Consider the following 26,952-nt stretch of genomic DNA (forward strand, 5'->3'; position numbering starts at 1 on the left):
CTAGAACAGAATCTGCTTGTGAAGGGCAGCAATCACCCTTCGTGCTGGGGCTTCCCAGGAGGTGAGGTGAGAGGCTGGGATGGGGGGCATGGAGGAAGCATGAAATATGCCCTGAGGGGGGCTCCCCAATTCCTTATCTCCTTGCACTGGGGAGTTCCCTTTGGAGAGCCTTGGAGATAGCCAGGTCCATGGAGTGGCCAGTGGCTCCCACAAGGATTTCAACCGGGGCACTGGGATGGGGGAGATGGTACAAAATCTTTGTGGAGAGGTCTAGGGGATCAGTGTCTCCCTCCTGTGGAAAGCAGTTAAATCCCCTGTAAAGATTATAGCGTCTCAATGGTAATAGGTCGGGGGAGGTGGCCTGCTAGGCTAGCGTAAGAGCAGGAAACCTGGGCTTGTCTTGTAGTTAGAGTGGGGTGGGAGAGGCATCAGAACTCCTGGATTCTATTCCTGGCTTGAGGAGGGGAGAGGAGTCTAGTGATTAAAGCTGAAGGGTGTATATGGAGAGTCTGAGAGTCAGGACTCCTGGGTACTAGTCCTGACTCTGGGATAGGAGAGACATCCAATGGTTAGAGCTGGGGCAGCAAGTCTGGGAGACAGAACTCCTGGCTTCTATCCCCTGCTCTGTTATAGACTGCTGGGGTGACTTTTCCTCTCAGTGCTGGAGTTCCCCCATTTGTGAAGGGGAGCTGGGTGGGTTTGGTGCTGCCATGCCCAGATCGATGGAAGGTGCCAGAGTATGGCCCAGTGTGATGCTTGCCCCTCACCCCACACTGACTCTGTGGGTTTGGCTGGAATCCTGTGGCCTGCTGTGGTGGGAAGGGGTTAATCTCCAAGCATGATTCCATCCTGGCCTTCTTCTCTTCCTTTTCAAGAGTCCAGCCCCCTGCCTGCTTTTCCTCTGGCCCAGCAGCAGCCAAGAGCTAGCAGCTGGCTGCAGCTGTTTTTGTGGGGAAGGTGCAGGGGTTGGGGAGAGGTTAGGACTGTGGGCCCTGCTGGCCTGGCTCTCCCCTCTGGGGTCTCCTGCCTTGATGCGCCCGTCACCTCCCCAGAGAGCTCGCAGTACAGACTGTTCTCTACGACTTCTCCCACAGCTCAGCTAGGCTGCACCTCAAGGCCATGGTGTGAACAGAGCACAGGGACATGAACACTCTGCCACTGAAGCTGGTGGTCAGTGCTTGGCCCAGTGCCAGGGTGAGGATCCAAGCGCAGGTAAGGTGCGGACCTTAAAACCACACTGTGGCTCGGGGTGTGGCGTGTGTGTATTGGAGCAGGGGGATCACATAAACTTTAAGTCTAGCCCTTCCCAGTGCTCATGGGTCCAATGGGCTCCTTGTCCTGCCAACATCCGGGCTCAGACCCTGACTTGGGACAGCTGGAGTCCAGGCTGAACGGGGGCTCCTGTAAAGATCGGGGTGGTTCAGGCCCAACAAGTGGCTGGCACAGGCTCAGCTGCATGCTAGCAAGTGATGTCTGAGCAGGCAGGGGAGCAGGTCCTAGAGAGCTCCAAACCACTCCATTAATATGCTGTGTGGAAGCTGTATTTCCGCCTGCCCAACCCCATTACTGTGTCTCCTCCTCTGCCACCCCTGATCCCAGTACCACATCTTTCCTCTACCCCCTTTCTCTGCCCCGAGTGCCACGGCCTGCAGGAAAGGTCCTGGCTGCACAGCCCACACAGGAAATCTCATCTAGCAGGTTGGAAACTCCTTTTGCAGCTGTGGGAAAGTGGCAGCAAATGGAGAGATGCCCTGGTGGTAATGAGCTAGTGCCCCCTCTCCAACTTGTTCACAAAAACACACACCGGCCCTCTATGCAGCAGGGGCTAGTCCTACCCCTCAGTAGCTGTAGGCTTGTGCATAAGAATCAGGGAGTGAAGGGAGACGGCCCTGCATCGCTGTCCAGACAGTGAGATGAGGGTCAGATGTGCTGAGCGTTGACAGCTTGCAGTGGCAGGAGCTCAGCCGCTCTAACAGCCAGATCCACATACATTCTCCTGGCTCTAACCCCAGAGCCATCACTCAGCCTCACGTCCAGCATGCTCCTTTTACAAATAATATTTCCAACTCAGCTCCTCCGCTCCATACCCAGGGCCCAGCTTGGGGGAAGCCTGGCTTCCCTGGGTGTCGGTGGGTACTGCTATGAATATTGGGCCTGAATGCCAATCTAGGCATTACAGTTTGAATTCTGTCTGGTCTTACTTCCTGATGCTGTCCTCTTTCAGCTGCCTATTCCCGAGGGAGCCAGGGCCTTTACTGTGAGCTGATGGTTATTTTGTTCTTTCCCAGCCCTGGAGTCAAAACAGTCTTTTTCCAGCCTTTCATTTTTTCCGCAGCGTGTAATAGCTACGCACTAGCTCCCACTCTTCCTGGCCAGGCTGTGTGCTCTCGCTCTGGGTATGGTTTGTGCTAACTACAGACCATGCTTTCTTTGATAAAGTAGGGAAAAGATCTCTTCTTGCTGCACTGGTTGAAGCTTGAGGATTGGTGGGCTAGGATTGTCAGGGCAGCCGGTAGGTAGCTCTGTCTCTAGGGAGAGTAGGAGAAGCCCAGACTTTGCCCATCTGAGGGGGATGCGCTGGCATTTGTCCCAGAGCCTAGCCATGGGTTGTACATATGCTGTACAGAAGAGCGAATCACAGCTGCCTTCAGCTGGAACCAGAGGAGTACTGCATGCTGGGCTAGCACTGGTATTTTCCACTGGCCTAGGTGTTCTGATACATGAAGGCAGCACTGGATCTCCATGAATCCCATGAGCTGCAGTGATCCCAGGCTACACTAGGGCTTGTCTAGGCCCCCACACACTACTAACCCATCTCCTACAAATGGCCTGTCTTCTGGATGGGATGTGGACTGAAGTCCTGTTCACTTGGGAGCAATAAAGTTCCCAGGACACTTTCCACAAGCCAGGGCATTGACTCTAGTGTCATGGCCAAAGCCCATCTGGGGTAATTATTCTCTACCAATCCTGCTCCAGCTGTTTCAGTTGGATACAGGTGGTTATTCCCAGTCTGCCCTAACCTGTCACTGTGCTGGGTGTGGCAGCTGCCATGTTTCACCCCAGAGATGGCTGTATGTCAGTCCTGGGGAAGTGATGTTTCTGTAGAGCACTGTGGGATCCTTCTAGGTGAAAAGTGCTATGGGAATTTCCCCTCTCTTCAGGGTCTGGCCAACAAAAAGAAAAGACCTGGGGACTGAATATGCATGTCTGGTGTGGTGAGACAGACTTCAATCCCCAGGGCCCTATGCATTAGACACAAGCATCTGTGAGATCTGAGTCCCAGTATGACCCAGGAGCAGCGCAACCCTGTTCTGGCTGTGTCTGTAATGGGTGGGCTACTGGATGTGTGAGAGCAGAGACTAAACAATCTTTCCATGCACTCGGAGTGGCCCTAGCCCTTGGCAGGAAAGGCACAAGAAATGCCCAGCTGGCAAAGGTGAGCTGGTAGAAAACAGGGAGCCACCGCATCCTGGTGGGACTTTTGGAGTTGTTTTGATCAAGTTACCCCAGCCCATCCTGTTTTCTCTAATCCTGCTGGGGCCAATGCTAACCGGGGAGCAGGTGAAGCAGGGCCAGGACAGCTTCCTGGGGGTAACTGAAAGGAGAGTTCAGTGTGTTTTCCTGAAAGCATGTTGGGACACTTGGGAGTGTCAGTGGCTGCATTCGTGAACATTGTTCTCCATTAGCAATGATAGGAGAAGGCTAAGTCCATGCTATCACCTGCAATGCAGGCTTAGCCTGTAGATGATGCACTGGTGTCACACAGTTTGGCCTGCTTTTAATGAGCCATATGTGACCTAGTTCTGCCTTAATACCAGCAAAATAACATTTTACAAAGAGCAGAGGCCTGGTCGGGGAAGGAGGGGCCGGGCTGCCTCTTCCCCAGACAAACGCGACCGGCAACTCTAATTCCTCCCAGACACTCCCTCTGTAGTCCTGTTTGAGCCCTGCATTGCTGGGGGATTCAGTAGTCCAGTGCATCTTTCCAGCTCTGAATATCCTAGCACAATACTCTTCCACCCGAGTGATTTGTCTGCAGCTCCTTGGGGAAGGAGTGGTGGCTCCATCACTTGGGTTATTTACACCAGATTGGCTAAAGAGCTAGTGCCTATATGATAGGGGAGCAGTGCGGCTCTTGCTGGGAAGCAGGGGCTGAAGGGTCCAGCAGATCCCAGCCTTCTCCGGAGCCTCTTAACCTTATTCTGAAGCACAGTAATTCTTGCTAAAAGCGTAGGCTTCACCCCACCCTCCTTGATGACAGGGAGAATGTTAGTGCTTCACACTGTCTCAAAATAGTGGTTTTGGGACAGCTGCTAGGAACCCACGTGATACGATCTGCCCCCTGACCTACACTCATACAATACAAGGCTGGGAGCAGTCCTTATAATTGTGTTGTAATGTCACAAGCCATGTGGCCTGTAGTGGGGGAGCCAACAGAACCCAATGATCCACAGGCCACATGGCGTGAGGTCTCTGCCCCACAAACTGTCCATCCTCAGATCTGCTCTGGAAGTGTTTACAGACCAGGCCAGCAAGGAGGGGGTTATTGCTGCCATCCTGCTGTAGGGTGACCCCAAGATGGAAGTGTGGGATTCATGGAGTAGGGGGTAAACTTGGGCTAAGCTGGCCCAAATGGTCTGAGCACCAGAGTGCGGGAAATCACTGGCTTGTGGGGTCAGTTTCCTCTCCAAGCTGCTTTATTTATTCCTGCAGGGACAGAAACCCTGACCAGGATGGTAATGTAGGAGGAGATGAAATTGAGTTTCAGTTAGTCAGTCTGTGTGTGTGCATGTGTGTTTGAACATGCATGTAAATGTGGGGCATGTGCAGATATGCAGAGGTTCTGAGGAGCTGTGTGCGCACATATGAATGTGAGGGGTTGCTAGTTCCCTAAGCAGCACCTGGGAGAGAGACTGGCTGGTGCACAACATTCCTGCTGACTAGTGGGACGGGCTGCTGGGCAAGCATGGATGCGTTGTCATATGTAGTATGTGTACGTCTGTCTTTGTTAGTCCTTCCTTCCCTGCATCCCAGATGTTGGGTTTTTCCCTCAGTGATTGTTTAGTGATGGAGATTTTTAAAAAGGAGCCTCTGCAAAGCTGTTGTTCAGTTAAGACTCCCTCTTTTGTTCTGTGTTCTGTAGTTATGCCCTCTGTGTACAAGTGTATGTTAGTGTGTGAGAGAGAATATCTCTGGATGGATGGACAGAGAAATGGAATCTTGAGACAATTTCTGAGCATCTGGAACCAGGAATTTAGCAGAAAAGTATCTTCTTGCCATTAAATGTAATCCTTGGAACTGAGCCCCTGGCTACTCATGCCATCCTAGGGCACATGGTATGAGTTGGGCTCTTAGCTCAGGTGTCTTTGGCCCCATTCTAACCCTGGGAAGTTGCCTGCTGCCCCCTATAGTTCCCTGAAGTTTCACTGGGAGAGAGATTATTTTTCCTTTCCTGCCAGTCTGAGTGCTGTTAAAAAGCTGCTGCGCTGGAAAAGTGGCTGACCTGTTCCCGTAGACCTCCCCTGACCAGCCTTGTGCAGGGTTTATGATGCTAACGTAGATCATGTTTGTAAAGATCTGGGAGATCCTTGGGTGAATGGTGAAACATGGCCATGTATCCCATACTCTGCACACGTTCTGTTGCATTCTATACATAGGGGCTCTAAGTTACTGTGCTTTTTGGGTGTTTGTGCCACTCGCTGTCATTTCGCATCAGCGGAGACCCTGTGGCAAGGTATGTTTGCAGAATTACTCAGTTCAGTTGGGGTCCAAGCCAGATGCCCCTGTGGTCATTTCCCCATTGATTTGAGCAGGAGCAGGCAGAGAGGAAATGAGGCTCAGGGACTCTGTCATGCAAAGCCCAGCTGGTAAAAGGTTATGAGGCCAGAAATTATGCCCCCTGGTGTCCAGCTGTCAGAGCTGCAGTTGTCAGCTCTCTGAATGCTCAAGTATCAGAGGGGTAGCCGTGTTAGTCTGCACCTGTAAAAAGCAACAGAGAGTCCTCTGGCACCTTATAGACTAACAAATGTATTGGAGCGGAAGCTTTCGTGTGCCGTGCGTCTGACGAGGTGGGTATTCACCCATGAACGCTTATGCTCCAATACATTCTTTAGTTTATAAGGTCCCACAGGACTGTTTGTTGCTTTCTCCTAATGCTGTCTCTCTTTAGTACTGGGATTCATACACCCCACCCATTTCTAGAAGAAAATAATGCCAGTGCAGAAGCTGATTAAAAGCCTGGAAGCTGCTTGTGTCTATGGGTAGGTGGGTGAGGGAGCAGCAAGTACTTCAAGCTGGTTACGAACAGTCATGAGCTCTGACAGCCTGTGTAGATAGGTGGGTGTGATCCCCACTGTACAGATGGGGAAACTGAGGCCTGGAGCAGTGAGATGACTTGCCAAAGGTCAAGCTTGGAATAGAACTCGGACATCCTGATTGTCCATCCCCTGCTATAATCCCTAAACCACTCTCTCCTTTCATTGGTTAGGCCTAGATAATGGGGCCTCTCGATCACTCACCTGTGCTTGCTGAGCTGTTTTGAACTTTACTGTCAGCCTGTGACCTCATGTGTCTCATTGGTCCAACCTTCTGCATCCTCTGCTGGGGAGGGAGAGATGTGTCTCTGCAGCATAGCACCATGCACAGCGCTGGATTGGTTTTGTCATTGTATTCCTGTTACTGGAGGGCTCTCTCAAGTCCTAACACCCCCTCTGTGTTTCTGGTTCCTTCCCAGGAGAGTGCCAGGCACATTGATGAAGTTGCCATGGAAGCTTCAAACAGGAATGTTACCAGCCCAACCCGCAAAGTCCAAGCAATCATCCAGGTGAGTGTGTGCCGGGGGTCACCTCCTCCAGCCAGTGCATCAGCACTGCTGCCTTGTGCTCGCGAGGGCAGACTGAGATAGCTTTGGGGGCTAATGCCGTGTCCTTCCATCACCAGAGACTGGCACTGGGGTCACAAATGAGCAAAGGTTATTGGTCCTAGAGAGGAATTCAGGGATGATGCTGAGAGCACTGGCGATACAGGCTGCTTAGGTCCCCATAGTGATGGGGCCAGCAGGAAATCAGGGCATCCAGAAAACCAAAGAGAGAGCAGCCCCAAGTACTGGGAGATGGACCTGGCAATACCATGAGAGTATAGGAAAAGTTCATTCCCTCTCCCAGGCCTGGGTCAGGCTTCATACACAGCCCTGCTTCTGTTATGGGCCAGACCCCAATTCCAGATGGGGGTTGGGGGCACTGGTTCTAGACTGGGCAGTTCAGCATCCATGTAGTAGCACTTTGGCCCAGTTGACCCTAAAGGCTCCTGGAGGATCTTGTGGAGAGGGGACATGGGAACAGTTTGCCAGAGAGGAATTGTGACCCCATCACGGTAAGAGGCTGCTGATGATTTATGGTCAGTGAGGCATGATCCCCCACCCCAAAGCTGGAGAATGGCATGCTCTGTGCCACATCTCCCACCCTCCACTCCCTCCCAGAGCTCAACTCTGAAGGGTTATTGGTATTCTGAATAACCCCAGGACTAGGGTGACAGGCGCTGCCTTCTGCTGAGTGCCATTGAGCCTTTCCTCCCAATCCTATTATGGGATTGGCTGTAAATCCAGTTGGGCTAAATGGTTAGTACCTTGGATCCTGTTAAAAAGAACCTGAGCCCATGGAATCCCCCTTGCCCTGGGGCTGGGCTATTGTCACTTTTCATCCTTCTAGTCTCCTCTTTCCCAAGCTGCAGCACAGAGCAAAGATCACAGCCGGCCTGTCATGAGATCTGGAGACACGGGGAAGGCCCAGAACCCTCAGACTCCACATCTGAGGAGTCCGTTCCTCAGCTTGCTAACCCGCTGTCTGGAGCCCACACAGGGCACTCTCTGTGCTCTGGGAAAAGGGCTGAGGGAGACACCCTCAGAATGTGGAGCCAGGGGCCCAGCAGGCTGTGCTTGTGGGTTTGTGTTTGTGTGTGCTTGCATCCATGTGGGGATGCATGTCCGTATGCATGCATATACATGTGTGTGCATGTAGCTGATGGGGTCTAAGTGAAGCCCGGTTGGATTCTGGTTTACCTGAAGTAGGGTCAGGGGCCCAGGGCAGTGAGGAGAGCCTTGCCCTGCTGGCTGTAGCCAGCCATTCTGTGAGACTTCCACTTCCGCCCTGCCCTGTCATAGAGAGCAGAAAGATACGGAGCCCATAAATATTTATGATCCATCTTTGCTGTGCAAAGTGGGAACGGAGAGAGAACCTATCTGAATCACTGATTGTGGACAGGCTGCTGGGTAGGAGCCAACCCTCAGCACAGACCCCATCAGTCTCCTTGTCCATCCATCCATTTACTGGCTTGTTTCAGGGGCTAAAGCTGGCCTTGCTCCTCTTTTCAGGGGTCTTGTTTGCACACTCCCGCCTGTGACCCAGACATGTTCCAGCCTTGTCGCCATGGCTCCTTCCATCCCTGCTCCCTCTCTTCCTTTTCTCACATGTGTGGTGCCGCCAGTGCAAGAACCATCTCTTCTGCAGCAGCTGGTACCATATCTACCTCACGATTTTTGTGTCTTGGTGCCAGACTGACAGCTCTGGAGCCTTCTGCTTACCTCCAGAATGGTCAGGGGCAAGGTCAGCATCCACAACATGGCCTGCGCTGGAGGAATGAGAAGAGAGGACAGTCCCACTGGCCTGTTCAGCCCTTGACCTTTTTGGTGGCGCTGCCCGTAAGGGACCGACCGAATGGGGTGGCTTCTGTGCTGTGGATGCAGGTTCACCAGGAATTGACTGAGACTCACCAAACTCATTGCATTTCCTGCCAGGCGGAAAACCTCTCTGGCGCCCATCTAGGAAGGGCTCGGCCCAGCGACCTCTCCCCTGAGTTCAGGGATGAGCATATTCTAACCAGGGGTTCTGCTTTATCCTTCCCTACAGAACAGTCCTCTGGACCTAATAGACATGGGCAAGGGGCTGAAGGTCCAGACCGACAAGCCACATCTGGTGAGCCTGGGCAGTGGCCGGCTCAGCACCGCCATCACCCTCCTGCCCCTAGGAGAGGGTAAGTTCCTCTTGCCTGTCTGTGACAATGGGCCGAGGCTGATAGGGGTTAGGAGCTCACCTGGGGGAAGGGGTGTCACTTTTCCTGCTCTTCTGTGGCTGAGACTCACTGTGTAACTTAAACTGGATGGAGACCAACCATCACACCATGGGAAAGCCAGACTGTGTGGAGAGGGTGTGTTTGTAATGGATAGAACAGGAGGCCTAGGGATTCCATTCCCAGCTGTGTTATAGACTCACTGAGAGGCCTTGGGCAAGTCCCCTACACCCCAGTTTTCAAACTGGCTGTTAATTTTGAATGCCCCATTTTAGGAACCTTGGGCCTGATTCTAAGAAGTCATTAATTTGGGGGGGTCCAACTGGAAACCCTAGGGCCTGACTTTCAGGGGTGCTGAGCACACGCAAGCTTCCAGTCATGTCCGCTAGAGTTGTGGGTGCTAAGCGCCCCTGGAAGTCATCCCCTAGGGGTCTTCAGTTGGGCCTCCCAAATTAGTGACCACTTCTGAGTATCTTAGCCTGCCCTCCTCCATCCCCGTTGCTAAATGGAGCTAATATTCCTGCCCTGTCCCAGTATCTGATGTGGATCTGCCTGGATTGTAGGGTATAGTTAGTGGAAGATTATATGATGCTTTTGGAGCCCAGATGAGAGGCAAAAGACAGGGCTATTGATGGCCTGGCACGCAAGATGCTGCTGCACTGCACTTGCCTTCTGCCACACTCAATGCACAGACTGAAGGTGATGTGTTACGTGTGTGATTCCTCTGCTCTTGCTAACTACTGTCAGTGTTGGCCTGACTGCTGCTGCCAGCCATGTCCTTCCCCCCACCCTTCTCCAGGTGTGTGGGCTTTGCTGTGATCCACTTTTGTGTGTCTGTAACTTTCTGCAGGGTGCTGAGAGAGCCCCACTAAAATAGCCACATCTAGATGCTGAATGTGGGATCCGGAACCTGGGTTAATCTCACTGAAAATGGGGATGGGGAGGCACAGTCTGGATCTGGCTGGGATACGCAGAGCCCCTGCGGGGTGGGCACACTAAGTCCCACCCATCTTTAGTCCCAGCAATGGGAGCTGCTGCTGCCACACCCTCTCATTTTGCAGGGACTTAGGTTGACATCTGCATTGATGTTCCTGGTGAGCTCAGCAGCCCAGAGCCAGATGGAACCAGCATCCCAGCGAGAGCTGGGCTGGCAATGGGATTCAGATCCAGCCTTGGCTTCCAAGAATGGAGGAAGTGAGAGGCACATAGGGCAGCTGTTCCTTCCCTCCTGACAGTGAGTGGCTAGCTCAATTTTGTGGTTCCCAGAGGCACTGGAAGCTCCTGAAAAGTTTCAGTCCCCGATAACATCCCACCACTCCTGGCAGCCCCTGTGAATGGCCCTGCTATAGGGAGAAGCACATGATAATCAGAATCCAGTTGTGCTTCCCCATCCCTGAGCCACTTGCCCCCTGCCTCTCAGTTTAGGATCAGAGACTCCAGCTCCTTCATGGCTCAACCCCTCCAAATGTCAGCCCTTCTCTAGCAGTTGGTGTGGGGAAGCGAGCCTTAGGCATGCATCTGTGTCCAATAATTGTTATTGAGGCCACAGTGCAGTCTCAGATTAAAGATTAGATTAAAAACCGGAGAGAAGCAAGAGCCACGCTCTTCCTGGAGACATTGCTGTTAGCAACCTGTCTGCCTCCTTGGCCTGAGAGGCAGGGAGCTTCCAGGTCTGCTCCCTGTGGAGATGTCCGAGATCTCACTGGGAAGGATTTACCTATGCATGTGTGACATGCCCACACACCAGCCCAAGGCACATATCCTACCGAGCCCCCTGCACTTCAGACAGGGAGTGTGCTTCCTCCACCGGGGAGGGAAGGAGAGCAGAGCGGAGCTGCTTGTTGGGCCATGGACTTGTACTTAGTGAGCCTTACTTTTGGACACATAGTCAGCAAGGGCCTGAGAGTGTGAAATGAGTGGGAGCTGAGGTGGGGCGGGGAGGGCCCTGGCCAAGAGCTTGGGGTCTGTTCAGCACTGAATCAACAGAGGAAGCTGCTAGCGATAATTGGATCAAAGGAGAGTGAGAGTTGCCTGCCCAAGGAGACAGCTGGAGACTGAGATTGTGGTGGGATGGGGGGAAGAAGAGGTAGAGGGGCCACGGGAACTTGCCTGTCTGATCAGAGAGAGTGAAGGAGATAGGAGCAGGAGGAGAAACCTGCGGGCACAGTGGTTAGTGTGAAACAGGATTCATCATCACTAGCCTCCTCCTGCCTCTTCTGCTGCATCTCTGCTTGAGTTCATGTTCCTAGAAGGGACAAGACTGGGATGTGTGGGTGGCTCTTTGGGGGTGTCTGACTACCTACATTTAGCTGTCTGTTGTCTGTGCCCAAGTGGCCCCATGTCTTCCCAGCAGCTAATATGCTGAGACCTGCAGGGTGAGTTTCTGTCAGGGAGCCAGGGCTGCCCAGGGAACACCATGATCAATAGCAGCCCTGATAAAAGCCCCAAGGAGCATGGGCTCTGACCTGAGGACCTGCAAGGCCCCATCTCTCTGGCCTGGCGTTTGCAGTCTGGGCCACGAACAGGAGCCCAGTGCTAATCTCTGCAGCCAAGGAGAGAGCAGCACTGTGCTGGGACCTGCAACACTGTCCAGATCTTACCTTGTGGAAGGACTCTCCTCTCCTCTGAAGTACGAAGCAGCCTTGTTCCTCCAAGCGCTGCAGAGTGCTGGGGCAGGAGGGACAAATCAGCACTGCCACACACCCTGTTGGTGCAGACTGCCATGCCTTTGGAGCTTTAAGAGTCAGCCTGGCCTAGAGGAATGAGCACAGGACTTCTGGATCCCATGTCATGCACCTGTATGAGGGGCTTGTACCCCCGCTTCCTGAGGTGGTGTGTGGGGGAATCAGTGGCTGTTGGTGCTTTGTGTGTGTGTGCAGGGAGCGATGGGTACAGGAACTGGGAGAGGCTGTTTTAGTCCCTCTCTCGGGGACCCGCCACTGTCTAAAACTTGGTGGCTTAACGCCCAGGCCTGCACTTGCTCTGCAGCATCAGGACAGGAGCTGCCCTCAGCCCTGGCTGCACTCCCATTATTCCACAGTTATGTCGTCCCCCCCACCTCCCAGTTCAGGAGCTCCTCTGGGCAAAAACTACAGAGGCTGCTTCCTGCCCAGCCCTCACCTTCCTATCACATGGTGCCCACGCAGGGTGGGGTGCACACCAGGTGGAGTTTTGGCACCAGTAATACAGGGTGAGTGGTCCCCTCTCAGCCTCTGTAAATGGGGGTGCTTCACCTGCTTTGGCCTCCCATCCCATGCACATGATCTCCTTGTTATGACCCAAGGAGCATTAAGCAGATGTTTCTCTTTGCAGGGAGGACCATGATTGGCTCAGCCTCTAAGGACATTGTTCTGCAGGGGGCTGGGTTGGCCTCTGAGCACTGCTACATTGAGAACGTTTGTGGGACCCTGACCCTGCACCCCTGCGGGAATGCCTGTGCCGTTGATGGCCTGCAGGTTAAGCAGCCCACTCGCCTGACCCAAGGTAAGGTGCCTACCCTTGGGCATCAAGGCTGGTTGTGGTGGGAGCAATGCATGAGAGGACACTCCTGACCATTCAACTAGCTCCAGGCCTGGGCCCCTCAGTCCCCAAAGATTGGTGATGTTTGGGTCAGCACCAGTGGTGACTGCTAATTAGGTGAAGCCCAGTTCCAGTAACTATCCTGTTGGGGTGCTGGGTTAGTGAGGGTGTCCCACCAGGCTTGGTTAGTGTGCAGGTGGTATGTGGTTCTGATTGTGCAGCTTCATTTGAATCCTGGCTGCACAGAGATTCCTCCTCCCCATCCCCCTTCCTGAAGGAGCCCCCAACACTTGCTGTAAGTTTGGAGTCTCCTTTATATTTTAGCCGTTGAGTGCTCTGACGCAGCTGGAGGGATCTGTGTTTGCCTCCCTGGTTATGGCTACACAGCAAATAAAAATCCACAGCTGGCCCATGCCAGCTGACTTGGGCTCACGGGGCTTGGACTTTGGGGCTGTTTCCTTGCTGTGTAGACTTCTGGGATCAGGCTGGAGCCTGGGCTTTAGGACTCTGTGAGGTGAGAGGGTCCGAGCCCGGAAGTCTACACAGCAATGAAAAAGCCCCACAGCCTGAGCCCTGCAAGCCTGAGTTGGCTGGCATGAACCAATTGCAGGTTTTTCTTTGCTGTGTAGACATACTCCCTGTCACCTTGATGAGGGTCAGTTCTCCTTAACGTCTCACTGTCTCTTCCCCTTGGGAAGGGCCCATGTGCCAGGGGATGATGCTACAGGCCCTTCTTGCCAGTGGTTAATTGGAATTTTCCAGGCTTGTATTTCTGAAGAAGTTTCTGGTCCTTCTTGCCTTGCTAGCATGGGTGTGTGCAGCTCCAGAGCAAGGAAGGTTGGCCATTGTGGAAATGCAAGACTCCCAGCCTGTCTCCCCATCCTCTCAGCCGTCTAGGGCTCCATGGAGGGCAAGGACAGCACAGGCAGCTCTGCTGATGGGAATTTCTTTAGCAGTAATAATCCTTTATAGAACCTCAGTCTGACTCACTGGTCAAGCTTGTGCTGTGTCCCCTTCTATTGGCAGTTGCACTAGAGGGGAACTGCCTATTACTGCCAACAGCTAATGGGATTACTCCTTTAGTTTATGTAGTCAGGGTGCTGAAGAAGACCCTGCTATAGGCTCAAGCAGGGGGCTATCATCATTTGAGAGGTCAGTCTTTCTGGTCCCTAAACAAGGGCTGTAAGGAGGAGAGAGTGCTAGACTGTCTTGGGAGGAAGCCAAACTTGGGACTAAGATGAGGGGTGGATGGGGACAGGCGTGACCCATCCTGCATCCTCAGTTTGTCTACTAGAAGCAGGTTTGGGCTAGAATCCTTGGGAGCTGGAAGCATGGCATGGACTAGCCCTGTTGGCCCATTGCCACACAATGCTGTCATGCATGATTCTTAAAAAGAGATGCCTGCTGAAATTCTTTGCACCAGATCACGGATTGTGCTGGAAAAGGCTCTCTGCTCACGTGTGCCCCAGTTGCTTGCTAGCCCATGGAGAAGTATGCTGCTTTAGGGGAGCTGCCATGCGCTTTGCCGAGTTATCTGGTATTAAGGTCTCTGGCACAAAACACAGAATCCAGCTCCCCCTCCCTGATGCACAGTTTACACTGTCAAATATCAAAGGTGCATCCTGAGCCATCTTCTGACAGCTGCAGAAAGCAGAGGCGGGATCAGCTGCCAGGAATTTATTAGAGCCTCTAATAATGGTTGGGCTTGTTTGAGGCAGAAAGAGGGGAATTTAGAGCTGATTGTTTTAAAAGAACCGACCGTCTGACAAACAAACAAGGCTTTTTAATCCAGATGCCTCCTTTTCATGTAATTATTTCAGCTTCTGGGTTCAGCTTTCCTGGGCCATTTCCCAGGCTGTCCCCTTCCCCGTGTATCCTTAAAAATATCAGCGTGCCTGAGTTACTCCCTCTCTGATGTACTTCCCGTTGGTTTCATTTGCCATAACTGGGCTCCCTCATTTCCCTGCCCCTTCCCTTTGTCCGTGACTGAAATTTGCGTGGTTTGGACTTGAAGCTCTTTGAGGCAGGGTCCGTATGTTTCTGCTTGGCCCTTTACAGAACTTGGGGCGGGGAGGGGGGAGGCACATGTGGGATTGTCAATGTTAACAGGCCTTCTTGTTGGGGTCATTCTAGAACTTTGATTGCCACGGTAACGTGCTGCAATGGCATCATTTTAGAGCTTGAGTTGCCATAGAAATGAGCTGCAGGCTTGTAACTGTTATGGCCAGCTGGTGGCATCTGCTCCGTGAGGGGGCACTGAACACGAGCAGAGGGGCATGAGCCTTGCTCCACCTGGAGAAAATCCCAGCCTAGGGGAAATGATGCAGTGTGGCCTCTGGAGTCACAGGCACCATAAGTGTTATGGGATAGCTGAGAGCCAGATCTTCTTTCTCCCAACGGTTCTTAACAGAGGAGCACAGCATTTGCCAGAACAAATCTGAGCTAGCCTTGATTCCTCTGCCTGCCACACTGGATCAGTCCGTATGGCTGGGTGTCCTGGATCCTCGTGCAATGCTTCAGAGGAGGCTGAAACACCCTATCAGATGCCTGGCCAATTGTGCTGAGCTGCATGTGCTCAGCTCAAGACACTGCTGGAGACAGGATACTGGACTAGAAAGACCACAGTTCTGATCCTGTCTGATAATTCTGACGGCCATTGGGCTGTGAGGTGGAGCTGGCCTCGTGTGAGGGATAGTCTGAGCTGATAACCACCTCAGACCCGTGTCTCCAGTAAGGTGTTTGGTGAGGTAGTGGATGGGGCGACACACCTCTCTTCTGGCAGTGTTTGCTTAGCTGTAGTGTACCTACTCCCCGTGTGCTCCAGGATGAGCTGGCTCTATAACGCATGGCACAGCTGGCCAGCCTCCTGTCAGGCCCCTCATCTCCCTCTCAGTACAACTGGGGACATAATCCTCACCCAGCCAGCAAGACTGTCTGTGATGTAAGCTCCTTTGTTAAACTGTCTGATGCCTGTACCCAGCAGGGAAGGAGCAAAGTCTGTAGTGCCACTGATTGGGCCTGTTGTCCCAGATGGAAAAACCACATGCTCCCATCTAGTTGATGTGGTGTCTTGTACCCATTGAGCTTGATTTGTAGCACAATACTGGGTGCAAAGCAGATTGTATGTGACTTTTTCTAGCAGTTATCACAGGGAATGGGGAACCAGGAATCCTGGGTTCTACGCCTGCTTCTGTTGCTGACTCACTGTCTTGGGCCCTCTCTGTGCCTCAGTTCCCCCACTTAGAAAGGGGTACAGTGACACTGGCCCTGCTTTGTAAAGTTCTTTGAGGCCCTGGCAGAAATGCTAGTGTTAGTTATCAGAGATTCCCCAAGGCACTGGGTCTGCAAGCCCACAGATCAGATGACCTCTTCGTTCAGTGGAAGGAGCAGGGGAGTGGGAGTAAGGACTCCTGGTTCTTTTGTTCTTGGCTCTGCTATTGGTGCTCTTGGCTTGACCTCTCTGCCCTGATTTGTGTCTGTGAAATGGAGATACCAGCTCCCAGCCTCATAGGGGAGGGGAGGCTGAGCCATCTGCAGTAGGCTTTAAAAATGCTGAGGGTTGGGTATTGCTGAGCTCAAACGGGGATGAAATGGTAATCCTCACACGCTTAGATTTCCTATGGGCGATAACAGGCCCTAAAATATGTGCAGGGGACTCTGCCTTTCTGTACAGGCTGCCCTGCTGGGGATTTAGCGCTTGCTATGCCTCATAAATAAACCTCCAATTTAGCTGTAAATGACACTTTCGGCCTTAATACTTCATGGCTGAATGACGTCTTTTACAGCACTGGCCCTGGTGTTACCAGAGGAGTCAGCCTAGTTACAGCTGTAGCAGTTACAATGTTGCTGTTTGTGATAAAGCAGCTACATAGAGCTGCAGGGAGGAGGGGAAATGCGGGGGGGGGCACAAAGAATATTTGTGCTTCTTTTTTGCTTAAATGTTTCTTAGGATACTTGCATTTGGTGACCTGTTTGGTTCCTAATTGACATTTCTGCCACAGGACAAGTGCAGTTCATTGCAATCAACCATGATAGGATTAAAATTCAAAATGATCTGGATGAACTGGAAAAATGGTCTGAAGTAAATAGGATGAAATTCAACAAAGACAAATGCAAAGTGCTCCACTTAGGAAGGAACAATACAAAAATGGGAAATGACTGCCTAGGAAGGAGCACAGCAGAAAGGTATCTGGGGGTCATAGTGGACCATAAGCTAAATATGAGTCACCTATGAGGGAATATTGAAAAAAATTGGGTTTGTTTAGTCTGGAAAAGAGAAGACTGAGAGGGAACATAACAGTTTAAGTACATGAAAGGTTATTACAAGGAGGAGGGAGAAGAATTATTCTTCTTAACCTCTTAGGATAGGACAAGAAGTAATGGGCTTAAAGTGCAGCAAAGGAAGTTTAGGTTGGACATTAGGAAAAACTTCCTAACTGTCGGAGTGGTTAAGCACTGGAATAAATTGCCTAGGGAGGTTGTGCAATCTCCATCACTGGCAATTTTTAAGAGCAGGTTAGACAAACACCTGTCAGGAGAGGTCTGGATAATACTTAATCCTGCCATGAGTGTCTCTCAAGGTCCCTTCCAGTCTTATGGTTCTATGATTCTATCTCAGGATAGGAATGGTAGGGAGCATAATAGATTAGGATTGAGGGGCACCAGCAGAGCTGTGTGAGGTGGGGAGCCCATGGCTGAGATAACGGGTGCACATGTGAGTTGAGACAGAAGGGCATTGGCAGAGCTGGGGGTGGGGGAATCGCAGATCTGGGATAGCAGTGGGGCTGTAGATTGGGATTGAGAGACACTGTCAGAGGTGATAAGGGAGAGAGCCCAGAAGAAGAATAGCAGGGGGCTGTGAGTTGGGATTGAGGGACATTAGCAGAGCTGGGTGACGGAATCCTGCACTGTGTCTTGGTCTAACCCAAGGGTTCTCAAACTGGGGGTTGTGACCCCGTGGGGGGTCGCTAGCTGTCAGCCTCCACCCCCAACCATGCTTCACCTCCAGCATTTATAATAGTGTTAAATATAAAAAATGTGTTTTTAATTTATAAGGGGGTTGGCACTCAGAGGCTTGCTGTGTGAAAGGAGTCACCAGGACAGAACTTTGAGAACCACTGGTGTAACCTATCTCAGGGTTTCCCCCCTTGCATGTCCTAGTAGTGACTGGCAGCACTGTGCAGACCCACTCCTCACGAGGCTGGTTCTTGAAGTCTCTATTTGCAGGAATCTGACTTCTGCAGAGCATCTGAACACAGCCTGACTGCTCCCAGGAAGCGCGGTCAGTGAAAGTTCTTTGCCTTGCTAATGAAACCCCAGGGACAGGCTAAATCAGATTTGTCCCTGAGTCTAACATATACCCTCTAAATTGAGGATTCCTCCTAGCTACAATCACTATAAACAGACTTGTTCTCACACCCCACTGCTCCTTCTCTGTGCGTGTCTGGGAAGTCCATGCATGAGAGAGTGAGATCCCAAGACCCAGCACATCGTCACACTCTCTGCCCAAGGGCAGATAGAACAATATACATGCATACCACTGTGCACTGGCCCACAGGCAGTCTAGACAGATGCAGACAGACCCGTGTGGACACACGCATGTTTGACTGCCACCTATGCCCATTGGTTGCATTTCTTTGGGTTGTATCTCACAGCTGAGCGGTGACGTGATCCCAGTATGTGCTGGCTGCTGTAAGTAAGTGAAGCCCACAACATGCTCTGTGCAGCGGCACCACGGGCTGTTATTAAGGTGTCATCATTTTGCTGTATGGTATCCAGGGGAAGGGAGCAATTCAGTTAATGATAGTGCAGTAGACAGACAATCTGGTACAGACCTTCAAGAGTGGCAGAGGAGAATTTCTCCAGACCTGACCTTTCCCCCCAGTCCCACTGTCGTTTCCTGTAACTCCTTCTGCCCCACTCCTGGTGGTGCCTGGCAGCCTCTCACAGATGCTCCTGTGCAAGGCTGGCAGGTAGGCTATTGTCCTCTGATACCTTCCCTTTCCAGAGCCTTCGCACTTGGGGAGATTTCTGAAGGGAGAAGCTCTTGAATGGAGCCAGGTGAGCCAGATGATGGATTTGGGCTTGTTCAGAACATTGTCATGAGTGTGTTGCCCTGGAAGCTATCTGTCCTAGTGAGAGGTAAAATCACCCATCATTTTGCTTATGACATTGCTTCTTATCTGGATGGATGCAGCCAGTAGAAAAATGAGGGCAGGCTGGGTCCTCGGGGTGGGAGAGCCCAGGGTGCTGGAGGTGGGCACCATCCCAGCATACCTTGCTGCCACTTGCAGTCTGCTCTATTTGATGAGACTGGCAATAACAAGCTTCCTTGGGTGCCAGATCCTCCCTCCAGCCCCTGTCACAAGAGGGTTCCCTATTAGAAAAGGTAGGTATTTAACTCCTTTTCCAGGGGAGCAGGGGAACTGAGGAAGACTGGGGACTTCATTGTGCCCTTCTTTTCTGTTTTTACTTCTTTCCCCCTCTCTGCCTGAATTATCCAGCCCTGGGAGGCACTGTGACTTAGAGCACAAGATATCAGACTGTGAGTCTGTTCCTCACTCTGTCACGGATTTGCTGTGAAACCTTGGGCGAGTCATTTAACCTCAGTGTTTGCCTATCTGTAAAATGGGGGTGATAAATGGCTTTGACAGCCATTGGCTGGAAAACCCTTTGTAAGTACTCAATGTAATTGAGACAGTGGAGTAAATTCTGAAATCTGTTATTCTGGGACATTGCAGATTTGGACCCAGCAACCTTCTATGTCTTCACCCCTCAAAGACTTGATTCAACTGCCTCATATTTGTGTAAATCTGGAGACACTCCCCTGAAGTCAGAATCATTACCTGCTCTTGATCTTGGTGTGACAGAGATCAGAATCTGGCTGCTGAACAGGAACGGCCCAGGCCTATCGTGAGCCCATGGTGTTTCTGTGTGAGGTTCTCCTGCACCATGTCCGGGAAATGGGTCTCTTTTGGAGCAAGTTTGTCTCCAAGGGCAGCAGAAACTGTTTTATCTGTGCTGCTCTAACAAGCATCCCCTGTGCTGTGTACCACTGTTGCTGGCCAAGGATCTACTGTCCTGGCTCATTCTATGCTGTCTTATTTTGTGCAGTAATTAAGATATTCTTTTCATTCTCCTCCTTGTTAGATTGCCCAAGTTTGTGCTGCTCCCTGCTATACCTGTGCTCTTGTGATGGAAATTACATTAGCAGCAATGAATTTTCTGGATGTAGCAACAGTAATGCTAGCAGGGTCATCAGCATGGAAGCTAAGCTGTTCAGAATTCAGCCATTTCCTTTGATAATTATGTATATTTTCCACATTACTCTGGAAACTTTGAACCAGACGTGTGAAAACTCACATTAGAATAGAAAATTACACACTATAAGCAACTGCAAAGCTGGAGCATTTGAGGCCGATCACTTAGGCCTATCAGAAAGCAGACTAATTAGGCCAAGACACAGGGACTGAAAACTAACCAGCGTATGCTCTATGCTTATCTTAGAAACATGGTTAAAGTGTTTCATTATGTTTATCCCTGGCAGCGCCATACAGTGTGCATGTACTCACACACGAGTGTGTGCATGTACTCTCTTTGTCAATCTGGAGTCACTCCATTGACTTCACTGGAGTTTTTCTGCTGTAATAGAGCACAGACTTTGGAAAATTTTACACCTTCTAGGCTCTACAACAAGAAAAAAACACTTCAGAACACTTCCAGGTTTCATAAAGACAAAGGGGCTTATTTTCCTACCCTGTCCTTGAGTAACATTTTTCACACTACCACAGTTAATATCTTTGTGCAAATATGGTGTCATATTTTCCACAGCTGCTTTAGTTTTCCAGTTGAATCACTTTTTCTGATCATACTCTTTTAAAAAAAAAAATTTTAATTTTTCTTTTACAGTCTGGAAGCCTTCCCTGGGGTGTTAACAGCGATTTTGATGGAAAATTATGTAGATATTTTTCTCCATTACTGAGTCACTCGGAAATCTTCACCACTGTCACCACCAGACTTCTATTGTAACATAGATTGCCTCTAACACTGGGAAGTGTTTGGGAACATTGGAATTCTTCTTAGCAGGATCACACACACATACTCTCCTCCTGCCAGTAAAACATTGCTGATCAGTAGTGCTTTCCAGCTCTGTGGGGAAAGAGGGGAAAAATTGCCACACTATATGTATTCTTGATGCTGTGGATCCTGAGCACAATATTTTCCCTGTCTACACTGGCACAAGGTTTAACTGCTTCTAAAAATGGTATTACTCCCAGTGATTGATACTGCATCAGTGCATCAAGTTAAATCTCATCCATAACCTTGCTTGAATGCGCTTTGCAATGTGTGAGCTTTGCTCCAAGGCAAAGTAAGATCTTGTGTTTCTGGATGCTTTTTATGCTAACCTACCTAAACTAGCAATTAGAGCAGTGAGGTTGGACAGAGTGAGGGTTCCTGGGTTTTATTCCCAACACTGTCACCGGAGCACACAGAGTGAGGTGAGTTTAACTTTGAGCCAGTTTTGTCCCTAGTAAAACTCCTTTTAAAACTACGGAGTTACATGAGGGATGAATTTGGTGCTCTGTGCATCAGTGTCTGCATTTGTAAAATAGGACTGTTAATATTTCCCTCCCCTCTGTAAAGCGGAAAGGTTCTCAGACTAGAGCAGCTATATACACACAAACTATCTCATTTTGTGACTTATTTACTAGAATTGTATTGCGTGTGTGGGAGGAGTGTCTTTTCTACTATTTACTTTGGTAGAGCAGTGTGTACATGGTAATGTGGTTGTACAACCCTCCTCGAGCCTGATTGTCCATTCTTGGGCTACCCTCTGCTCCACAGAGCTGCATTTGAGATTAAACCTCTCTAGCAGCATTCGACAATGGCTCTTCCGCCTGTTTGCAAAATTGTTTTTCAAAGCTGTCATATGGATTCAGAACCATAGGCTCATAACCTGTGCTGATCTCCTATGGTCCCTGCCTGGGTGCTAGTACTTTGCAGGGTAGGGGCCTGTTTCAGGTGTCACCTTATAGCAAGGTGACTCAGGAGAGTTTAGGTCTGGGTGAGGCTGTTCAGGAAGTAAACTGCCAATAAAGAATGAATCAGGAAAAAATCAAACTAATGAAAAGCTCCTGCTGAATGGTCATGACAGTGAGACACAGACACCTCCATATTGCCTGGGATGAGGGAGAGATGCAATGGTTGGAAATGGGACTCAGCCACAGAATTCTAAGCACTGCTGTTCCTTTGAAATGGTCTTGGTGATCCTGTGAGGTCCTGAGCCCTCTCACTTTCCAGGAACTTATAGTACTCAGCCCCATGCCCTCATTGTGAGTTTTTATATGCAAACAGAAATGCTGCTTTTGTGCAAAGTTTTAAATGTTTTTTCACGTGGAATCCTAATGGGTTTCCATCAGCTCCAGGTGGTGCTGTGAACCCTTTTCCCAACAGCAGTAGGCCACTGGAATCCACTGCAAGCCAAGACTGAACTGACCATGCTAATTTTATTGCCCAAGCTGGGCATAAAGTGTAGGATGTAAAACAACTAGCTGCAGAAGCACTAGGAAGTAAACTTGTCAAAGTTCACTGCTTTACTAGCTTCAAGCAAGAGACATTAACTATATTACTCCTGGGGGAATTATGCACCACTGCGCAATGCAGAATTTTGCAGAAATTTATGTGCATGCAGAATTTCCCTTTCCCCACAGAAATGGGCTGCAGTGCTGCTGGCCACCACTAGGGGCCACTGGACCTGGCAGAGCCCAGCTTGCACATAGAAGACACTGCAGGGAGGGAGGAGGGAGCTAGAAGGTTCCTGGCAGGAAACTCCATGCAAGCCTGGGACTGAGCATCATATTGTTTCTTTCTCTGGATCCCTGGGCTTGGGGGGAGGGAGGGGAATTATCTGGGCTAGGGGGCATGGCTGGGCTCTGTGTGGAGAGGTGAAGGTATCTGGGCCAAGGGGGCTCTGCTAATGGGCTCTGGGGGGAGAGGGGGTACAGGTCATCAGGCTAGGGGGGCCCATGACTAGGCTCTTGGTGGGAGAGAGTTTGGGAGTATTGGCTGAACTTGGCGGGAGGGGTTGTGGGTGTCACTCCCCCCCCCCACCCCGCTGGGCTCTGGGGTGGGGAAGGGGCAGAAAATAGGAACTGGGTTATCATAGAGGTTTCTTTAATTCTACTCCTGGGGGAATGTTTGAGTGTGTGTCTGTATTGTTACAGACATACTTTCTGACAGGTATTTTGAAAAAATTAGCAGAATAATTGAAACTGGTGTGATTAGGTAGTGTTATTCTGACAAATAAAAATTTCAGAATTTTTTATTTTTTGGTGCAGAATGTCTCTTGGGATGACTATATATGTTGTAGTAAATGGCACCACTGCCCTCTACTGGCTGAAATCAGAACTGCTCTACTGCATGCCAGAGGCCCTGTAGGGCTAATGTATTTTTTTCTGTTGGGTAGCAGGGGTTCATGCTTTGGGAATGGAAAGCACTGGGTTCTGTCCTGGTGTTGCTCTGAATGACTGAACATTTGTTAGAGCAGGTGCCCCCAACCCTGCAGTCTGAAGGGTGTGTGCAGAGCCCTGTGGACTGGGTTGCAGGATCTGGACCTGTATTATTTTTATCTTCAGAGTGTTCCCTTTAAATTAGAAAGCGTGGGCCACCATAGGAGCCTACACTGTGGCTGTTCTGACTGAGTGGAGGCCCAATGCTGGGACCTGTGAGGAGTGGCAGTGATTTAGCTTGTTGCACTCTGCACTACTTGCCTGGTGGGCACACTTTGAGGTTACAGCAACGTTTATTCTCTCTTTCAAAAAAGGAAAGAAGGTGGCAGAGCCAGAGGGAGAAGGAAAGGCCAGAAGGGACACTAAAAGAGGGGGATGAGAGTTGTGTCCATGAGGGGCGTGGGCATACAGTGGAGCTCTGAGAACATGACCTACGCCGGGCACAAATCCAGGCTGGGATAAGGGAGACAGACAGTGGGCATGGGCGTGGCAGGCGGGATACAGTGGATGGAAGGGAAGATAGAAGCAGGCAGGCATTTCCCCCGTCTGCTATCGGAGCGGGGCAGTGCCTGCTGCACCCTTCTTTCTCTCCTGCACCTGAGAAACAGAGAGAAGCTATAAACTGCCTTAAGCGAAGCTTCCTCCTGCAGCCCCCTTCTCTACCTTGGCCTGTCTCCCTCCCCTCGCTATTCTGGCACCCCCCGCGTTATCCTCTTCCCCCTCCAGCTCTCCTCGCTGTCACCTCCCCTCCCGGGGGCGGTGCGCTCCCCTCCATTGGAGCCGCGGCCGCTCTGTCTGCGGGGAGGAGCCGCCCCCTGAATAGACCCTTCGACTTCGGGGCGGGCGCCGGCGCGGAGCTGGGCTCGCAGCGCGTCCTTCCAGGCCGGTAGCGGGCTGCTGGTTAGTGCCCCTGCCGGGTACTAGCAGGGTCTGGCGGCGCAGCTCGGGCAGGTATGGGGCAGGCGCGGGGACTGCCGGCTGTGCTGCTTCCAGCTGCCCGGAGCCCCGCGCTGGCCGCCGAGGGAGAAGGGGGCGCTGGTGACGGGACTGAAATGGGATCAATGTAAGCGGAGCGCACGGGCTGGGGGCGTCTGGCCCGGCCCTTGTCCCTCTCCGCCCTGGGCGCTTACCGCGGCGAGGGACGCGGCTGCGGCTGGGCGCTCACGGCAGCCACTTGCGGGATTCGCGGCCGCGGTCGGTGAGGTTTTCGCGTGCGTGAAGCGCCCAGTCTGTGCTGGGCGCACGGCGAGAAAGGAGCCCGGAGCTCCGTGCCAGCCAACGGGGAGGCCAGGGCTCGCCTCTGTATCGGGCTGGTCCTAGACTTTAATTATAACTCCTCCTCCTCGCTATTTTGGGAGGCTAGAATGTGGTACCAGAATTAGCTTTGGGCGCTGGAGCCTGGCAGATGGTACAAGTCTCCTCCCACCTGGCTGTAAACTAGCCAGAGTTGTGTCTTGGTGGCATCTCTGCCTGAAGTTGTGTGTGTGCATTCACTCGTGTACCAGTACATACATGTCTGTGATTGATATATGTATTTGCATGTGGCTTTTTAAAAGGATGTTTTCTTAGGCCACCGAGTATTCTTTGTCTGAAAATCATTGGTCTTGTTTGGACTGGGGGTGAAATTTATTTCCCTCTGACGTGTTGGCATTTTTCCTTGAGACCTCCACAGCTGTGCAGCTGACACTGACTTGAAAAAAAGCTGCAAATAGCATGAAATACTAGCTAAATCTGTCCCCTCTGTATTATATATACGTGTACATGTGGTGAATGTGTGCTTGAGGGGAATTAATTGCACTTATTTTTATGTGTGAGTTGCATATTGTCATCCCAAATGAATGAAAATAGAAAGTTTGTTGCCCTCCCAGCCATCAATGTATTTATATCACAACAGAGAGCTGCTAAAGATACAGTAGTAATTTCGGCTCTGGTTTAAGTGGCTTAAAACTTTATTGAAGTAGAGTTGTACTTCTCTGGCCCTTAAACATTGTCCTCTAAACACAAGTGGTACACTTTAACTGTCTTCGTCCCCAAAATGATGCACTGATGTGATTACATGCATCCATCACTCCTGGGAATAGTGAAATCCTGAACGACACACCTCCCCATTGACTTTATTTTCCTTGCTTTGTGGTTCAGATATTGGAAATTCCAGTATTTATTTTGGGTGGTTGTTGTGTGTTTGGGGGGAAGCAATGGTATATCACAGTGTCATTATAAACTGGGTCCATAAGTGACTGCCACACAGTGCTGTTTGCAATCTTCACTTTTTTATCATAGAATCATAGGGTGAGGGGTTTTTTTTTCCTCTTTCAAGTTTGTTTATTTTGTGGCTGTGAGAGCAGGAGCAGGTATGAGGCCTGAAAAAAACTTGGGTGGCTTTTTTTTTTTTTTTTTTTTAGACTGACTTGATTTCAGTTTGATGACACCCCTCTAAACAAAGTGAAAGGGAGATCTGGCTGTGAGAGCTGGAATCTTAGTCCCTCTGGGTTGTGGAAAAAACACTTGCATCCTCATGAGCAGTGCCGTGGGGTAAAGGGAATGTGTCCCATTAATGTTTTGGGGGAGGTCTGGATTGTTGTTGTCTGCTCCTTTTCTAGCGTTCTTAGAAATTAAAGTGTTTTTTTTTAACCCATCTCCACTCTCCACCACGTCTGTCTTTCTTGGTGTTGGATTGCATTGGAGCCAGAAATCAGGGTTCTGTGAGGTGGTGATTTATCTTTGAATTTCCTGGAGTGGAGGAAGTCACACAAAGGTCTGGGACTAGAGCGTGGAGGGAGACCCCATGAGTAATCATCCAAACCCGAGGGAACAGGGAGGCTGGAGAATGCTAGTTAGTCCTTGAATGTTTAGAACCAAGGAACAGATTGGTTTAAGAGGGGGATTTGCCTAACCATCTCCCAAGTACAGCACTGATTACGTACTGGGGAGCTTTTAGTAAAGAGCCAGGCGTGTAATTCTGAGTCTCCAAATGATCTGTAAACCCAGCTGTCAGGGATTATACAATCCCAGGATTTCTACATGAGACTTTCTTTTGTTGTTAAAAAGCCAAGGAGCATTGGAAGCTTATTGGGGTCTGTGTACAGAAGTGATTTCCCCATACTCCACTCTCTGCTGTAGGAACCACCTGTTTCTTTAAAGTTCCCTGTCCCTGACTTTCTGCCCCTGTTTCTGCTTTTCTGTGTCTAATGTGGCTGGATCGAGGCACGTTGGAGAAAAAGCTCCTCGCTCACCCCCTGTGGTTCTTCCCCTGACACTTCCTCCTTTTTCTAGCCTGTTGTTAGAGAACAGAGAATCTTGTGACTCCAGTGGAAGGGATGGGACTTTGATTAGTGTCTGTAGTTGGAGTTCTGCAGCAGATGTCTTTCTCTCTATGCCTCTCGGGATGGTGGGAACAGGTTGAAGATCCTTAGAAAACTTTTAATAAAATGGACTGGTGTTGCTTGTTAGTTTACTAAACCCTCCAAGGGCAGTAGATTATGCTTCCTTGGTCACCAGCAGCAGAGAGGCTTGTGTGCGAATGTTTGTAGGAGAGAGCTTCAGGGTCTGCTGAGGGTGGATGGGAAGGCAGGGTTAGTCTGTGTACATAACCTATTCCCAAGAGATGTCATTGGAGGAAGTGTAAAACTCACACCCAGGCTGTGTGAGAGTTGGGTGTTAACGAGGGAGGGTCCTGTCTGGCCCAGTCAAGCCCCAGAAGCAGAGATGCTCCCTAATGACAGGGCAGAGGCTGCTTTTCATCTGTTCACAAAGGTGTGACCATGACTTTCTGCTCCATCCTTGGAGTTAGAAAAACCCCAAACTTCCTCTCAGGGTATGGCTACACTTGGAAATGTGCAGCGCTGGGAGTTACAGCTGTGGT

General features: G+C 50.7%; 1 protein-coding gene across 9 annotated transcripts in view; it reads left to right on the plus strand.

Annotated features, from left to right (window-relative positions):
• Window positions 1–26,952, plus strand: part of PHLDB1 (pleckstrin homology like domain family B member 1) — a 116,630-nt gene continuing 89,678 nt past the window's right edge. For 8 of the 9 annotated variants that reach the window (XM_075073504.1, XM_075073505.1, XM_075073508.1 and 5 more), the window contains exons 1-5: window positions 1–66; window positions 1,095–1,212; window positions 6,734–6,823; window positions 8,904–9,027; window positions 12,376–12,546. In XM_075073504.1, coding sequence (XP_074929605.1) covers window positions 1,144–1,212; window positions 6,734–6,823; window positions 8,904–9,027; window positions 12,376–12,546 — 454 coding nt within the window. In that variant the 5' untranslated portion in view covers window positions 1–66; window positions 1,095–1,143. Of the gene's footprint in view, window positions 67–1,094; window positions 1,213–6,733; window positions 6,824–8,903; window positions 9,028–12,375; window positions 12,547–23,928; window positions 23,991–26,952 lie in introns of those variants that run through there. The other variant, XM_075073512.1, reaches the window with a different exon arrangement.

This window comes from Chelonoidis abingdonii, chromosome 18 (genome assembly GCF_003597395.2).
Source record: "Chelonoidis abingdonii isolate Lonesome George chromosome 18, CheloAbing_2.0, whole genome shotgun sequence".
NCBI classification, from domain to species: Eukaryota; Metazoa; Chordata; order Testudines; family Testudinidae; genus Chelonoidis; species Chelonoidis abingdonii.